The 18933-nt window shown below is 38.4% G+C and overlaps 1 protein-coding gene across 6 annotated transcripts in view; it reads left to right on the top strand.

Annotated features, from left to right (window-relative positions):
* Nucleotides 1-18933, top strand: part of PTPRZ1 (protein tyrosine phosphatase receptor type Z1) — a 136225-nt gene that overhangs the window by 37921 nt on the left and 79371 nt on the right. For all 6 annotated transcript variants that reach the window (XM_026112988.2, XM_026112986.2, XM_026112985.2 and 3 more), the window contains exon 2: nt 1183-1248. In XM_026112988.2, coding sequence (XP_025968773.2) covers nt 1183-1248 — 66 coding nt within the window. The remainder of the gene's footprint in view (nt 1-1182; nt 1249-18933) is intronic.

The following is an 18933-nucleotide window of genomic DNA, read 5'->3' as shown; positions in this document are numbered from 1 at the left end:
ACTCCTTGTCTGTCGGACCTCCATGTGGAATTTAAAAAGTGGTGGGACGCTCTCACGCCCAAACCCTGCTTAGTTAGCATATGAATGCTGGACTGATTGTTTGAAGTAACAATTAGGAGGACAACGGATAAAGGAGGAAACTGGAGACAGCAGCTAACACCTGTGAATCAGAACTTAAACAACTTTCTTTTACATAATTAATTAAAGAAAGAGGAACAATGTGCATTGACTGAAAATATGGTCCAAAGACAATGCTAGTACATACAAATCCCTTTGCCACTGCCTTCAGTTACACTACTCGCATAAAAGGTTTGATCTTACTGCAAAAATCTTCGTTATGAATGAATGTTGTGTAAGTGTTGCAAGGGTATTTTTGGCACGGAGAGGGAGGGGAGGAGAAAAACATTTAAAGGAAAAAGGAAATGAATGCTATGGACTGTTTCATGAAATCATATTTACTGCAGAATATGAAAAGAATTCTGTGGAATTTTCTCAAGGAGATAATCTGTATGTATGCTAAACACGTTCATATGCAGTTATTTCTGAAACAGGTTATATTGTGCTTCCTTAGAACTTCTTAATGCTTCTTAAGATTATGCCCCAAGATATGACAGTCTCATAAAACCAGTATACCCAATTTACATATATTAAAAAATGTCTTGACCACTGAATTTAAAATAGCCCCAACTGGCTCTTTTTGAAGGACAGTACAGAAGATGGTTTCTTCAAGTGGGATGTCTGGTTCTAGTTGTATTAATTTTACAAAGGAAAATATGGTTGTGATGAAAAATGGAAAGAAGAAAAGAAAATAGACATGATGTGAACATAAAGAAAGAAACCTGGATGGAATGAAGTTCAGAAAGAACATTCATCCTGCTAGCATATATGTGTTGAGTCTTAAAATAAAATTTAAAAACTAAATAACAAATTACAAACAAACAAAACAAAAAACCTGCACATTTTATGTTCTTCTGTTCACTTTATTTGTGACCTGAATGATGATGGTAATTGCATTTTATTTAATGTATATTTATCATTCAAAGTCCAAGGCAAGGGTGACATAAGTAATTTATTGGTAATCAAAATAGTTATTTTATTCTTTGTGTGTGCGGGGGTCATCTACACTTCTTATTCCTGTTAGGCTTCTGGTTCTGATATTGTAAATTCATTAATATTTTGCAGATTTGGTGTACGGATACTATAGACAACAACGGAAATTGGTTGAAGAGATTGATTGGTCATATACAGGTAGGCAACATTGTCTTATTGAAGAACTTATTTTGTTTTGATATTTTCATGTTCATTGTTAGAACTTCAAGAGCCTGTTATATATGTATAACCTATATACCTAAACCATTGCTAAAGCAGAAATGTTAAGTAGGAAATAGATTCTGAAAAATTGCAGGAACAAGTATTCCTCTGTATACTGCACGACAGGAGTGACTACTTTTGTTTCTTATATATATAACTTTTGGAAAGAGCAAGTCCTCATCCATATGGCCTTAATCCTGAGACATGATTTACTTGAGGAAGGCTGAGCCAATATATTGTTAGACAGTCTTTTATCATATGAAGATTACTGTTACAGAGTCACAGAGTGGTTGAGGTTGGAAGGGACCTCCAGAGATCATCTAGTCCTACCCCGCTGCTCAAGCAGAGTCACCTAAAGTATGTTGCCCACGAGCCTATCCAGACAGCTTTTGAATATCTCCAAGGATGGAGAGTCCACAACCTCTCTGGACAACCTGTTCCAGTGCTCTGTCACCCTCACAGTAAAGTAGTTTTTCGTCATGTTCAGACAGAACTTCCTGTGTTTCAGTTTGTGCCTGTTGCCTCTCATGCTGTCACTGGGCACCGCTGAAGAGTCTGGCCCCATTCTCTTGACACCCTCCCTTCAGATATTTGTATACATTGATAAGATCTCCTCTCAGTCTTCTCTTCTCCAGTCTAAACAGGCCCAGCTCTCCCAGCCTTTCCTCATATGTCAGGTGCTTCGGTTCCTTCATCATCTAAGCAGCTGGACTCGCTCCAGTAGCTCCATATCTCTCTTGTACTGGGGAGCCCAGAACTGGACACAGCACTCCAGATGTGGTCTCACCAGGGCTGAGTAGAGGGGGAGGATCACCTCCCTTGACCTACTGGCAATACTCTACCTAATGCACTCCAGGATAGTTCTGGCAAGTTCTGGCAAGTTTGAAAACAAGACAGAAAGGCTGAAGCAAGGCACAGCACAGTACGTGGATAAGATATATCTGTATACTGCATATGAACCTCTGCACTTTGCTTTTGAACAGCTCAGCATTCTTTTCACACCAGGTCCCACCTCAGTTATCCTAAAAAATCTGACATTTTGGCACTGAGTCATTTGTATCAGTAAAAAAAGATATACCCTTAAATTCTGCATGACCTTTTCCTAATTACAGAATGACTATGGGATGTTCACAATTTGACTCCTAGATTCTTCTGTAAAAGTCAAACCAGTTTCAGTCATACCAAAGAAGTAATTTTATCTTCAAATGATATGTATATTTTACTCAGAATGAATTATGAATATAGAAAGTGACTTCCTGTGGTTGTGCATAGGTACTGACATTTTTAATAATTCAAGTTACTCAGTTTCAAAGGAGACCAATTTATAGGAAGAAATAAGGACTGTCAGCTTTCCACATTTTATATATTTCATTCAAAATACGTTCCTGAACTTAAAGAAAGCTACACCATTCTTTTTCTTTCTCTCACTCTATTTCTCATTTTTGAGACAGTTTTATTTCTTCAAGGTAAAACATCTAACAAGTTTTGATCCTAGAGAGAATTGAAACAGGCAAGTCATAAACCCTTCAAAATGAGATTTATAATGAAATCTCCCACTTACACTCATTGTACTGCAAAATCCAAGCATAAGATCAATCAATAAAATATTTCCTTTTCAAAATCTATCCATTTTTAATATTACAGTTAGAGAAATGCAGGAGTAAGCCTCTAGGATTGCAGGCGATGAGAGCGCTATTTATGAGTTTTCTTTAAAGAATCAGTAAATGGATTTTGCATAGGGTATCACAGAAGGATTGAGCTCTTTCCTAGCCCACACAGAACATGCGCCTCCTGTGCAGGTGCTACAACAGCCTTAGGTCACATTTGCTGGGTATTTCTTGTTGCTGGAGCTGTACCACCCAGGTGGAGAGCATTACACCCAGACGTGCTGGGACCACCAAGCACAGCACGACTGCACAGGTTCTGCAAGCTAGAGGATCCAGACCTGTTGCTTCTCTCACTTAATGTGTGAAACACCTTCATTTGGCCATCTCACTTCACATTGCTTGCCCTCTACTGATGTTGGCAAAGCTTTTCTCCCCATCCAGACCCAGATACTCAGTGGCATCTGGGGCATGGGGTCTCCAAATGTGAGGGAAGTCTTGCTAGGCAGCATGCTCCCTGCCACTGCAGTGCCCTGCTGCTGGTCCTTCTTCATCACCTGGCCCTGCATGGGGAGTCTCCTGGGCTGTATCAGCAGAAGCTGAGTGCCCTGAGGACTCATATCACAGCTGGCTCTAATCTCAGAAGGACATGGATTTTCAAAGCTTTTCAGGGGCTGCATAGAAGTCAGGTGCTCAGTTTCTAGCTCTGGCACCTGTATTACAGGCCTTGCGATACATAGTATTTTTCTTAAATGCAATGTATTTTGTTCACAGCACAAAAAGATTACAGGAATGTTTCAACTTTCATTTAAAAAATATGCAGTCTTCATGAATGTGAAGTTGCAATTTTAACATGGGTGTATATTAGAGACACAAAAGTCCAGAGGCTGAGACATACTTATTCTGATGTCAGTCATTTATGTTAATTTATTTATTTCATATATTTTAATCTCATTATTTTATTCCTGGTGCTCTGCTCAGAACATTTAGAGTAAAAGTGTTGGCAATAGCAGGTACTAGTATGTATAACTACTGTGCCAATCTGGGATTTATGGTTTTGAGATGTAAATCAACATGCACATTTTTGAGTAGATGGCCTATACTTTCTCAGTTCATTGTTTCCTCAGACACCAATTATATTCTTCTGTCTTATATACTGTTGACTGAAAGACCTGAAACATTAACCTCTGTGTGCCAGTGAAGTTTTATAAGTGCAACCACAGAGTTTGATCAGCCATGAGTTAGAAAAAACTAACTCTGTCTGAGTTTGAGCAGGTTTCATTCTCTGTATCAAATAAGAAATTTCCAGAGTAGATCACTACATTTTTGTACTAGGATGGTGCTATGAGACTGAAGTAAAACATAACTAGAGAAATAACTTCAGTTAGTAAGGATCTGAATCAATTGAACTATTTCTCAAGAAAACAATTTTGACACTGGCAGCTGATTTTATTTATCCTATAAGAGGAACCCCTTTTCTATTACCCCACCATCTGATCCATGTAAACTGGAAAATTTCAGGCTCTCCCCTCATCCTCACCCTGTCTGCCTATTCAGCAGTCATCTGTTGGAAGGATGCACAACACTAGGCATACAAGTGTTGCCTTCTGCCCTGCAACTGCAGTGGAGAAGAAGCTGTGTTGCAGTGTTTGTGTGAACATGGACACACATGCATGGTCCTGCCTCCTTGGTCTTGTCCCTTCTATGCAGAGAAGCTTTTAATGCTGAATATGATGCTTCAGAACTGCGTAGCTGTGTCAAAAGGAACATGGAAAAGAGCTAGATGCTGGAGTGCTGGTATAAGAGAATCTCAGTTTTAGCATGGCCAGTGGCAAGGAATTGTTTCCAAAAGAATATGAAACAATTCCGGGAGGGAATTAACTCCAAAAGGAGTTAAAGGCTAGAGTCACAGGGTCTGGATCCTATCCTTTACAGGTCAGGGTGGAGTCTGATAGAGGAGCCATTTAGCGAGCCAAATCCTGACAGACCAGCTGTGTGGGAGCATGGGTAGCACCAGCAGGAGTTTGCTAGAGGTGGAAGCCAGCAGCTGCTGGCTGAACTGTCTGTGATTTAATAAACAGTTCTACCAGACCAAACTGAAGCATCTCCAAGACAGCCCTGGCCAAAAGCTGATGAAACCTCTTAGCATCATTGGCCAGAAAAAACTGCTCTGGGGAGATGATGCATATCAAATTAAGTTCATTTTTTTTCCTGCTAGCTAACTATCATGGCAGTATTGACATAACTTTGTGAGAAGATCTGATTTTATCACCTCATATGAAACAAATCACTTTGTGATTTATAATCCCAAAATATAATCATGAGTGATGTGCTGTATCAGTTGTGAATAATAAATGAATAATCAATTGTGAACAGTAAAGAAAAGCTTATGCTCTTGGGCCCTATGGGGGTTCCTTCTATAAAAGATACAGCATATGAAATCAAAATAACATGCATTCTTTTATTAACTCATATAAAAGTAATTCTGCAGAGGGTGTCTGTTTTCAGTAGACCTTAAGCTTCAGCGGCTGTCATACCATTTCTTGCATGATAGCTCATTATATGTGTTTACTTCCCCCAGATCACACAGTCTCTGATGGTTCCAGTCTTTTGTCACTAAATTTACAGACTCATTAATTAAAAAGCTGATAACATTATTATGGGTTTGGGAAGGCTGATGATTCAGCAACAGGAATTACAGTGTTATGCATCTGCCCACACCAAAGAAACAAGGTGTCCTCAAGCAGGGAGCTACATGCTGGCATTGCTGGACATAGAGAAATCCCCTTTTAAGATATCTCAGTGTACTGAATAAAGAACACAAAGTATGTTGTTCAAAAAAAACCCCAGAAAGCTATTCAGTATATTTATATTCAGGCCTCTGAATTCATATGAAATTCTATGGTTCAGAAGAGTCTATTTTAAGCATCAGCTGCCTTCCTTCTTTTGAATCATAGGAGAGTTGATCTTTGAACATTAGTAGGCTGATATCAGCAAAGTGCAATTTATTTAGCTTTGATTCAGTCAACATTTTTAGGGTAAGCTGTGTGGAAAACTGAATATATGAAATAGATATGAAATAGATGTATTGAATAGATTGTCAGTTGGACCTCATATTCATGGACCTTTTAAAGTTGGATGCCTTTACACAGTTATGAAGAATGGCATGTTGATGTTCATATTGGGTTCCTAACAGATAAAATCATATCCCTTTTTTATCATTTTACAATTCACAATAAAGATTTCAGAGATCTGTCTGCCAGAGTTTCCAGCACTGATAAGGTCTATTCCTTCTCACATTTTTCCCTTTCATAAAAAAAAGGAACCTGTGAGGTTGTGTTCAGAAACAGTACATCATCTCATTCCAAACACTGATTGGATTATTCAGATGTGGCAGGGTCTGTTTATGAGAGGCAGAGAGTCAAAGCATGAGGCTTTTGTACAAAGTGTGAAATTGCTGTTTGATAGGAAAAGGTGTGACCCAAGGGTCAGAAAGATGTAGAGTCTACCAATTAAGTAAATGTGATTTGAAATTAAAAGCTCTTTTAGGACTACTGTCTTTGGGAATACACCAAAATAAATGGCAAAAAGCAGATAGAGGATATCTCACAGAAGACTGCAGCCTCTAGTTAAGCATCTTTGCCCTTCAAAAGAATCATAAATCTATCATCATACATATACCACTGAATGATTTCTCATTTATGAGCACGTTCAATCTGTGCTACGGTGGGAAGGGTATGTACTTGAGCAATGCACAGATGATTACTTTGAGATCATCATCACCACCGTATCAAGTTGATTTATGGATCTGTGAAATTTAGAGCCCAGAAAATAAGGTCTGCCCCTGCTTATGTTCAAAGAAGGCCTTGTTTTATTCACTTGCTACAGCCTATTTGTTTAGGACCTGGTTTTGAACATTTTTACTCAAATTGGTATTCTACTCTAGTTATACTACTATTCTACTGTATTTATAATAGTCTTCAGAGTTTTTTTCTACTGTACTCAAATACCATTCATTTCATCATGCCCAGTTTGCATGAATACAGACCAGGTGAACTAAGGGCAGTAAGTCTTTGTAATTTACTCGCGAATTTAACATCCAATGGTACAGACTGGTATCCAAGCCTTGAAAATTCTCTTAAGGCAATCATCAACTCATGTATTCCCAGAAGATGCAAGAAACCCTTCTAACAGCTCGCTAACACTGAAAAAGGATCATTTTCCCTGACAATGCCTTTCCACTGGTTACCTTGAACTAGCACCCACTGAAGCCATTCATGACTTGCTGCAACACACTAATTCAGTAGAAAACCCTTCTAGATCATTCTTCCGTGGGTCGATAACGATTAAGGCAGCTCTACCAAATTCAGGGCCAACTTAAGAGAAAGGCAACTGTGCTTGGATAGGAGCATGAGAAAAGAAACATGGAGAGTAAGAGAAAGGATCCAGAGGAGGAGCCTGGAGGAGTGTGGTCTCCCCTTTTGGCAGCAGAAAGTTCCCAGGTAGGCTTAGGTGCCCATAAAATCACAACTGCTGCAAGCTGAGTGAGGAATGTGCGCTTGGTATCTTTCAGCATGCTGGACTTGGAGCTAAGCAGAGAGGAGGAGGAACAGTGGCTGAGTGGGTTGGAGTGGGTTTTGATAATAGACACTGAACAAAATAATAGGCACTTCCAAGTTTTATGAACTTGGAAGGAAAATAGATTTGTTTTCCAAAGCTGGTCCATTTGGAACATTTCACTCTGAGGCATAATAGTTCAATTCCTAAATTTTGAATGCTAAGTTTCTGCAAATTGCTGTAAATGAACTTTAAAAATCCATTTCCATTCTGGAATAATGTATTTTGGAATTTAATTTTCAAATGTTATAATGTGAGTTTTTTTCCCATGAAAGAGACCCAACAGCAGTTTTGTTTTGGATGAATCAGCATTTGCTGAAAAAACTAAATCACTGAAAAATACTGACCTTTCTAAAATTAATTTGTAGAAATGGCACTTTCATTTCCACTGGTCTGCCCTGTTGTATATGAAGAATGTCACCTTCTTGTTTCAGAGGCAAAAATAAGCTACTACTTCTCTTCAGCTGTACATTCAGAACCAGCACCTGGTAGCTAGGTGACTGGACTCTGTGCTCCCTTGTGAAGCAATAGCACAACTGTTTTGTTTCTTTCCACCTGTTCACTGTTATGTAGGCTGTGTGGTTGTCTAAGTATCAGCAATAGCTAGTTTGATCTGCAGGCTTCCTGCAGGTGGTACTGATTCACGACAAAGCAGGATAAATTAGCAAGGGCCGTGAATAATTTTTATTTGTACACAGAATACTTTCTGTCAGGAGTCTCTGAGGGATGATTATCTGGGGTGTTTATTTATATACAGACAGTTTAGGTGTAGTGTCGTGACTTGTACTGGCACATGAGCAAACTTCTAAGAAACCTGAATTATTCAGGAGAATTATACAGCTTATTTCCAATGGGAAGATCCATTCTAAGAAGTTTTTCTGAAGAAGGTTGTGCCCTGTTTCTCTGCCAGGGTGACAAGCTTTCAATTCTGCCCTGAAGAAATAGTGGGGCATGACTAAAAACTGTATATATCCCAAAGGAAGTATGTGATTACAAATGACGGCTCTGTATCTTTATATCTGTACTTGAATTTCACAGCTTCACTTCCCTTTGCCCTGTTTTACCATTTTGGTTTGTATGAGACCACTCTTCCCCATTCAAAGTGATCTTTTTGTATAGAGTCCAGCTGAAAGCTACTAAAGTCTGAAACTGTTTTCCTGCCGCAGAGTCTGCTGGGCACTGGCTGTGGCCATATGCACTGCGTGGATTTGTCAGCCAAGCTGTTCCTTCCATCATTTGGTTGCCAGAATTGCAGAAGTTCGGTTCTCAGCCAATCACCTCATCTAGCTGTGAAAGGTGCATAAAGTCCTTTTTGCTAACAAGCCAGGCCAGGGCATCTAGCTGCAGGGTGATTTAGCTGGTTCCTGCTATGCTTTAACAGTTGTGTTTGCAACAAACTCCCTATCCTTCCTGTGCGGGCCTCCTTTTGCTCTCTTGCAGGAGCTTTCTTTATGAGAAATTAAACTATGGCTTGATCTGATATTGCCTGGCACTAATCCTATTTTAGGAGCCACAGAAACAACTGACTGTCTTCTTCCATCCTTTATTATAGATTCTGCATGTCAGAGCTAAGCTGTTTTCCCCCTGAATGTGGTGTTTCTCTGTCAGTGCCTTCCCTGTCAGTGATCTTTATCTGATGAAAACTGTGTTAACTAGAGAAATTTTTAAAAGGCAGTTAAGGAAATGAAGATATTAAAAATGGAAAAGCAAAGAGAGAGACAGTGTATTAAATGCTGGAAAAGGGAAAGAAGAATTACTGATATGTAAGGACTGAGAAATTTTTCAAACTTCAGATGTTTCCTAGCTATGCCAGGAGTCAATTCAGGGCATGGGCAGATGGCCACAGACTGACAATAATTATTTTTGCTGAGTTAGTTTTGCTAATTATATTAGTTTTGCTAATGATAAAAAGCAAGCAGACAACAAAAAGCCCACCTTGAATTACCCTGCTTGGTTACCTGAAAAGGAAAAATTGAAAAAAGAAAACCCTATTGCTGGAGTATTTTGGAACCCATGGGTCAGCAGTTCATAAATTCTGTGCTACTATTTCAGAATATAGTGGATTTTTTGTCTGTTTTCACATGTTTTGACCACTTTCTATATATACATGATGGTTTCTTTTTTTCCATCTATATTTTTTCCTGACAGTTTTCATGAAAGCAAATACCTATGGCTGGAGTGCTGTTTAGTGAAAAATTATAAGCACAAAGGTTTTTTTTCTTTTTTAATTTGAAAACATCTTTATGAAAGCTAACTTTATGGTAGGAGCTGTGATATGTGTGAATAGTGCCTTGAAATCTCAAGTAATGTCATAGCTAAAAAGGAGCATTAGCTCGTTACTTCTTTAATCTGTATTTTAGCTGCTTTCAGAATACCCAAGACAGTTTAAAGGAGACAAGCACAAAGCAGAACAGATGCTGTGTAACATGTTTTATTGCGGAAGGAGCACATACTTAAATAATGCAACCATACATTTTATTCAACTATAAGTACCTGCTTTTAATAGAACAACAGTGTCTTACCATAACTAATCTTTACCAACACATTTGAAATAATGAGGAGGGAACTGTACATCTGTCAGTTCTAATGTGACCGTACCGTGTGCATCTGTTCAAGTAAATAACAATATTCATCCTCCTCAGCATAAAAGGAACAGGTGATAATTTACTGCAGTGTTTTGATGACTTACTGAAGTTCCCTTTGAAATTCTTCATTGTATCTAGAGAGGCTGTGGAAAAGCTCTAAAAAGAGCTTTTCGGGATGACTCCCTATGTCTTCTTATGCCATCCCTTTCTCTAGATCAATCTTCTTACCCTTTCCATTTGACAGTTTTTGTCAAATTGTCTTATTTGTTCCAATATTTCTGTTTCCTTTTTGCATGACAAAATTCTTCTCTTTCCACAGATCAAATGGTTGTTTAGTGTTTTGTTGCCTGCTTCTCCCTGACATTCATTAATGGATGCATGAAATAATTGCCAATTTGTTACTTTGTCTCCTGTGTTTCCAGGAGAAACTCTTTCTCCTCCCAAGAAACTAATGGAGAAAGAGCCAGCTGAGTGTTTCCTTGACTATCTTGCACTCAGTCTCTCCCTGCTGCGTTTTCCTAAATGTCACGGACACTCTTCAGTGTGGTTACCATGGTGCTTTCTGCTGGAACGCTTGCGAGAATTCACAAAAGCCAACAAATCAACTGCACATTTGCAGGAACATATTAAGATGGAAGCCATTTACCTACTGTATCACAGTTAAATAGAACATAACGAAAGATGCATATTGGTGCACATTTTATATAGAGTTGGCCCCAATTTGGTGCCGTCTGAAAGCCATCCATCAGTTCAGAATAGTCTCTTTCGTTGTCCCTCCCTTTGTGAGTGTGTTGATATAGATATAGATGTGTTACATGATACATACATAAGCCTGCTGGTGAACTTGTCAACTCAACTGATCAATCAATAAATACAAATGCTGAAGAACAATGATATGCACACTGTGCTGTATTCCTTCACTACCTTCCTTAAGAAGGTTTGAAGATGTTATCTGATTCCTTATAATTGATTATTCAATCTGAAATATTATCTTTAACAAAAAACAATTTATTTGATATAGTTTCCTGGTGTGAAAGTAAGTACAAATTTAATGCATCTTGCAGCCAGCCATAGGAAAGCTTTTTTTTTTTTTTTAACATCAGCTTTATAGCTAGCTATCTGTACATACATTTGCAGCTGAAACAGCATGATCCTTTTAAAAATACCAATAGATTATAAAACTAATTTGAAAATCTCATGTAAATGAGTTGTACAGTTTTCCCTTCAAGATTTCATTCAGTTCATAAACAATTTCAAACATAAACATGAATAAATGCCTCTGTTCCAAATATTAAGTTACCAGTAAGTTCTGTTCCAGTCACTCAGGAGTTCCTCCCCACACACCCCTCGTTCCTTCCTTTTAATACTACTTACTGTTTTCTCCTTTTCTAATATTTACTAAACAAATGAAAACATTGATTTGTTAGGTACTGTGGTAACAATTTTGGATATTTACTGATCTATCCAGCACAATTTCTAATTTTTCAAAAGCTTCTATAGTTATCCTTTGTTGGTGGTGGTGGGTTTTTTTTTTTTCCAAGATAGAAGAACCTGGATACCTAAACAGTTAACTATGTTTTCATTCATCTTCTGTGGGGAAATTCAGCCTTGCTCTAACCAGATTGACTTTATGAGCATGAATCAATATAGGGAAGTTATAAAGTGCTCTGTATCCTACACAGAATATTTCTTATGTCCAAAGTTTATTTCCTGTCCAAGCAGTAGGAACTTTCAATGATTATTATAGTCTTCAAATAAATTCTTGTATGAATATTAAATACCTTGTTAGCAGCTCTGTTAGTAGCATGCTATCACACACAAGTAAATCTCAACTTTATATATTTCAGTATAAATAATATTTAAATTATGCTGTGAAGTTGCTAAATTTTACAACTGCGACTAATTACCTTTTTTCAGATTTCAAAATTTTGTCTAGCAGAGTGAGCTAAAGCCAATTGAAGTTAATGGAAAGGTATCCCTTGACTTACTTGAACTATTACCTTATGGCTAAAATCAATTTATGTCTCATTAGCAATGGAGTATGTTAATAAACAAAATCTAAATGTATGGATTTTAGCAGTCATGGAATAGGTATCAGAAGTACTCAGAAATGCATTGTGAACCTTCATTCTGCTTTCAAAGTGCAAAAATTATGAAATGATTGGAAAAATTGAAATGAGAAAACTTGGAAATTTTGGTAATTCAGTAAGTAATTACCTGTCCCTGTGCAGGCGCTTCTTTATTTGACATTAAAAGAAAAATTATCAGCATATTAGCTTGATTCTACAAAGCTGATCATCAGGGAAAATTGATATTGACATTTAATTGTCCTGAGACTTCATATTTAATATTTCACTAAGATGAATGAGGCAGCTTACACTTTGAAAAGCCATTGTTTCAATCTGTCATAATACCAGATCCAAATTAGTCCACATGAGTAACTTTTTCTATGCAACCAAGAAAAGTGGAGATTTTTACACAGTTCACAGTTATGTGGAAGTATAAAACAATTCAATAGAACCTATCAAGACAAAATTTCTTCCTGGATGAAGTATTGTTCAATATCTGGGATTTACAAATTCATGGAGGACAACAAGCTGGAAGTTGCAAGAATTTTGGAGAATAGAATTGAAATTCAGAATGAGCTTGGTGAATGGGAGAAATGGTCTGAAGTCAATCAAATAGATTTTATCGATACAATTATAATAATGAGTACAAAATACTCCAATTGTGTAAGGAAACCAAGCAATGGATGCAAACTGGGGGCTGCCTGGTTAGGCACCTATATGGCAGTTAGCTATAATTGAATCTGAATTAATGATATGCTGCTGTCACCCCCATTCTGGGGTAAATTAACAGGACTGTTGTATGTAAGACATGGAAGGCAATTATTCTGCTCTACTTGTCACTAGGAAGGTCTCAGCTGTACTTTTCTGTTCATTGTTGGGCCTCACACTTGAAGACAAGACGGTGACAAACTGAGAAAGGGTCCAGAGAAGAAGCAGGTAGAAATCTAAGAAAGTCTGAACTCCTTGGAAAAACTGAAGGAACTGTTTGTTTAGAAAGAAGAGTTATAATAATAGTCTTCAATTATTTAAAAGTTGTTATAAAGGAGACAGTGATCAATTGTTCTCCATTCCACTGAAGTTACAAGGCCGAATCAGCTTACAGCTTAATTTGCAAGAGAAGATTTAGGTGCAATCATAGGGAATATTAACAATGAGAATAGCTGAACTCAGGACCAGGTTACTAAGGAAGACTTTGGAATCCTTTTCACTTAAGATTTTTTTTTTTTACACAGCAAACACAAAGATTTGTGAAAGATAGTGTAATTATAGTTGATATTGTGATGAAGGAAAAAAAAACAGATGACCTTTCATCCTTACACATCTGTGATGTTAGGGCCACTTAAAAACCTGTTTAATCACCTTTCAAATAGTGCCTAGTATATGTGGTCTATAGATCACCTATTCCTAAAGTTGCCTGAACTTTCAGTTGTTTACTATTCTGTCAGTCATCAACCATTTAGCTAAGAGAGTGATTTTCTATGCTAGGTTATTTCCCCAGCTTGAAGTTTGAGATTGAGAGGAGGGACGTAGGGAGCATTCCAGAGACAAATATATTCTTTATAAGGAAACCCAGAAAAAATGCATAGCTTTTTTGAAAAATGTTGACAGTCTTTCTCTGAAAGCTCGAATACGTCCTCGTTTTGGAGCTGGAACATGAAAGACTGAGGTAGCTTTTATTTTATCAACTCACTTTCCGTCTAGGGCAAGTGTTTCCTGGGCAAGCTCTTGTCACCAAGTCATCACATAACAAAATATGTATTGAGTTAATACAATGTTATCAAAGTTATTTAAACTAATATGATTTACTTTGAGTGGAAAAAAAGGAGGACAGCGTTATATCTGAGGTGGCAGAAGCTTCTGTGTAAGGGTAGTAACTTCTTAAGCCACACAAACTTATTTCCAGGGCTTGGCTGATTTATGCCTACAAATAAGATTTAACAAGGCAGATTTTTTGTGACTCTATGCTTGCAGTTCAGTGTGGCTTTTTCAATCCTTTATTCCTCCAAAGTTTTTAGATCCCATACTCTGTTCAGGTCATGTTGCAGATTTTGAAACTCAAACTCATTTGGCTTACGTGGGTGTTAAAAAGCTTTTTGCTCTTCTTTGGACACTTATTGCAGACAATTTGAGATTAAATTGATTTCGTTTTCTGCCTCTTGGACTACTGCAAGACTGCAGTAATGCTAGCTCATTACTTCTGTCTGAGGCAAAAGCTTTCTACAGTAGAGAACTGAGGGCTATGAGCACTTTCTTCCTCATGCTGCTGAGAACTTCCAACCAGCTGGATTTTCAGTAATTGGAACCTACTGACTTTCCTGTCAGAGCAGCCCTAGGGTCTTATGTTCTGAATTTGTATTGCTTTTAGCTTCCACTATATTTATGGGCACAGTGTGGACTGGGACCACCTGCCATTTCATCATGCCTTCCACTGGCTTTGCATAGCAATGCAGCCAAGCTGTATCACCCGTTTGGCCAACTAATGAGTACTAGTGGACTCTTTGTATTTGTCCTAGCATCCATGATTTATATTAATGTGAGAGTATGAGAAATCAGCTTTGCAAGCCTGCCACGACACCTCCGCAGCTTTCTTCAAGCTATGTAGTGCATTGGTGCTAGCACACTTGTCTTTGGTGAATCAGTTTCCTTCATGCTTTTTTTGCTCTCTGCCTAGCTGATGAGCTCCTTGTAACATTCCTAGAGGTGACTGCACCATGTTCTGTGATGAATCTGTGTCCCCGGGTGTGTAATGTTAGGTTTCTTTTGTGTGTCATAATGATACTGCATAATGGAGCTGGAATATATACCCAAGGATTGAATAGTTACAAACAAAATCAATCTAGCAACAGCAGATGTAGAAAAAACAGTCATAATCACATTTTTTAAATGTCAGGCTTGCACCTGCATATCCTCATCACCCTTTTGTATGTGTTCTTTTAAAACACAAACCACCTTCTGTTTGCTGAGCAGCTCAGAATGATCACATAATTGTGTGTTTTCTGCATGCTTTTATAATAAACTGGTATGTTATAGCAGTACATTTAAGTAGGTGCTCTTTTAACCTAAGGTATAATAATACACCCATTTAGGAGCTGATTCTGGCTAGGCAGTCCCTTGAGGACTGCCAGGAGCTGAAGACACTGCAATTTATTTACTGGCTTATGCACCTGGCTGATTTAAAGACAGAGATGCAGTCAGGAAAAAAAATGCTGCTGTCAATTCCCAAGCATCTTTTCTCTCCCCTATGACATCTTTCTATAACCCATAAAGTGGCTATACTTGCTGTCAGAAATCACTGGCTTTTGTCTGGAGGCAGAGCACATAAATGCTGGTGTGTATGAGGAGCAGGGCTGACTGTATCTGCATAAGGGCATCATGTCCATCAGGCTCAAATATCACTTGGTTTTTATAATTTTCAAAGAAAGCATCCACTGCTATTATTTAGTTGAACTGAAATAAAAAAATACAGTCAAACAATATTTTTCCATCAAAAAGTCCGTTTGAAAGATTTTCAGTTTTCTTTTTACATATCTGCATGCTCCATCTTACACACCAAGCTCCAAAGTCGCAGGCTCATATATGGACTGTGACTGTATCCTACAGTTCCTTTCTTCTTCCTTGAGTGTGGTGCAATTTTATTGCAAATTAGCACAGCTCACTGGAATTGAGGTTCCAGATGCAGCTTCTGTGCCTCTCAAATTAGATTATCTCTGAAAAATAGCAAAAAACAGTCCTAGAAGCAGAGACCAGATTCTTCCCTCTCCCTCCTTCCTCTCCACTAAATGCTATAAGCACTAAGTGAAAGTCAGGGTCCTTTATGTCGCCTTGTGACCTGAGGTATCTTGCTATGCAGGAGCCACAGCAGCCCATCCTTTTCAGAAAGTTTCATTTACTGGTTAGGCCTTTTCCTCATATCTTAGTATAATTGCTTCAGGAAGAATAAAGCCAAGAACTGAAGTCACTGCTTCCTCACAGTGCTCTAACCACTTGTGCAGAAAGGCAGCACTATGTTATTGGTGAACCTCTTCCCATCACCATTAGGAGAGAACCAATTGAGTTCAACAGATTGGACTGCCTTCTGAAAAGCACTTCCATTCAACATAGTCAGTAAAGAGAGCAAGGCACTTAACATATAAACACTGGATCTCCCCCTGTAGGTCTTCTCCCCTGCGTAGCATATTTCACCAGTTATGTTAGATGTATTGAACTAACCCTGTGCACTTCCACAGAGAGATGTCAGTGTATTTCCGTTCTCAGTTTCCTCTTTTTTTGAGTGAAACTGCAACATATGGATGCTCAGGAGAAAAACATTCTGTAAAAATAAGCAATGTGATTGTCAAGCCTTAAAGGCTGGCAAATGTAATCACTCAAACCAAGTTGTCTGCTTTTCTTGAAAATAACTGACCAGATTTCAATGTGGCAGTAAGCATCCTTTAAAATCTATGCAGGGCAGCAAAACTGCAATTGAAAAGCCAAAACCTTTCGCAGATATGCAGCTTATGTAGATATAATGTTTCTTAAAGTTTGTTTGTAAATCCACTTCAGATTTTTCATAAAACGGATTAAATTAAGGTTGTTTTACATTCCACAGCTCATGTAGCAGGCAGTACAAGGAGATCTTAATAAAATATTAATGCTGTCATCCCACAGTACATGTTGTTTATACCATCATAGATGCAGATTACATCTTAGATCAATGGAGCAATTTAAGGAAAAAAAAAAAACTTCTTTCTGAAGCAGCAGTTGGAGTATGATTACAGTTGTCCACAGTAGTTAAATCATACAGCAAATTAGGAAATATGTGTCAGGACCCATTATTCTAATGGGGACCTTATAGGATTTTTAAACAATGTAAGTAGATGCCAGGCTTGCAGAGCGATGACCCTCTTTGAAACAATACCCCCAGCAGAGAGGAGAGACCAGAATATTGTTGACTTGTGCATGGCTGTCAGGTTAATGCTTCACAGGAATCCACAACACTAATCGCCTTTCTTGAGTGCAAGTTCTTCCTTCCTTGGCTCCCTCACAAGGTATCCCTTAAGCACTCATTAGACCAACAGAGCTGAAAATTTGTAAATTTGTTTTCAGTGTCAGCTACCACCATTTCAGTCCTGGCCAGATACAGAAAAGAAAACACTGTACTGCTGATGTCACTTTGTTTCCAGCAATTTCTGTAAAGAAACATTTTGTTTTCAAAACCCATCAAAATAAAGTAAGATATTATTTATTTATACCCCATCAAATCCCCAGTGTGTACATGGATGAGAACTATAAAACAGTACAAGATAGAGGATGGAAACTCTCTGTCCTATATGACCATTTAACTAGAACATCTGGAGACACACAACTGCCAAATTTTTAGCAATCACCAGCAGCAGCATTAACAAGAGAACCATTATGGTATGTGTAGCTGCAAAATTTATTTTATGCAACTAACACTTTGTCCTAATACCAAATTAAATTACATACCAATTAAAGGCAAGATTATGCCTTATATCTTTAAATGTGCTCTATTTGTTATAGAACAGGGACTTGTCATACCTAATCTGAAGGGATGAGTTTATGCAGAAACACAGCTGCAATCAAGTCAAATGACACAGGAATGCTGAGCAGGCAAGGGCAAGGAGTAAAGCTCCCTTGCTTCCTCCTCTGACTGCAGAAAGTCTGTGTCTCTAAGCTCAGGGTTACCAGAACAGTGACCAAATGTTCTGATGAAATGCATTTTAATTAAATTCTGCTCAACTAAGAAGTGGGACACTCAGCTCAGTCATTCTACTCAGCTAAGAAGGAGACAATTGTCAACAAAATCTCTTCTTGATGGAAGGCTGAGCGTTAGTGTCATGAGTGCCTCAGAACGTCCCTCAATATTTCACTTTGGTGGGATGGCAGTAATATTCCAGGACAACAGTACAAGGGCTGGCAAGGAGAGTGCTCTTCAGGCTCCACTTACTGACATTCCCGATGTGGCCATGGAATATAGTTTTCCAGCCTGTGGAGCAGTGTGCACAGTGCATCCTCAGGTTTTGTGGATCCCTAATTGAGGCCAGGATGGCCATGCAGAAGACTTGCAATGCTCCAGAAGCTCTACACCCTGGTGTGGCATATACAACTCTGGTGAAGAGGTTTTCTCTCTGACTTGGCTTCTCAAGACCATATTATTCTTTCTATGCAAGGTCCAGGATAGACAGGAAAGATGATGTTACTCTCTGGTCCACTTGCTTTTTTCCTGCTTATCCCCATTAGGGAGAGTAAGATTCTCAGGCAAAAGACAGATCATTAGTAAACTAGGGAAGGAAGGAAATGCAAGAACCTGGACAAGCTGAGAGATTATAGGAATAAGGGGAGTCTTACTGCTTAATACAAGTCTTCATGGCAAGTCTCCACAGAGTAAGAGCTTGAAGGACAATCACCAGGCAAGGAATTATTCATCAGAACGATGGTGTGCCAGGACATTAGTTAAGATAAGGAGGCAATATAGCTCATTTTCAGCTGATCTCCTGTGACCTACAGGCTTAGGCAACTGGTTGGCAGTATTTTCTGTGAAGCCCAAAACTCCTTTATCTTGCAGGAACAATTCCATGGAAACTCCACAAACTGAATCTTCTAGATTTGATGTTTTCCCACAGGGGAATAGGCTGCACTGGAAACATGAGATTCTGGGTTTTATTCCAAGATAAAGGTGATTCTGATGAAGGGAAAGATTATTGCTGCCTACAACCAACAAGAATTATTAAAAAAAAGAGTTCGCAG

The sequence above is a fragment of the Dromaius novaehollandiae genome, chromosome 1 (genome assembly GCF_036370855.1).
Source record: "Dromaius novaehollandiae isolate bDroNov1 chromosome 1, bDroNov1.hap1, whole genome shotgun sequence".
NCBI lineage: Eukaryota > Metazoa > Chordata > Aves > Casuariiformes > Dromaiidae > Dromaius > Dromaius novaehollandiae.
The sequence above is the reverse complement of the archived record's forward strand: the minus strand, read 5'-3'. Positions and strand labels throughout refer to the sequence as shown.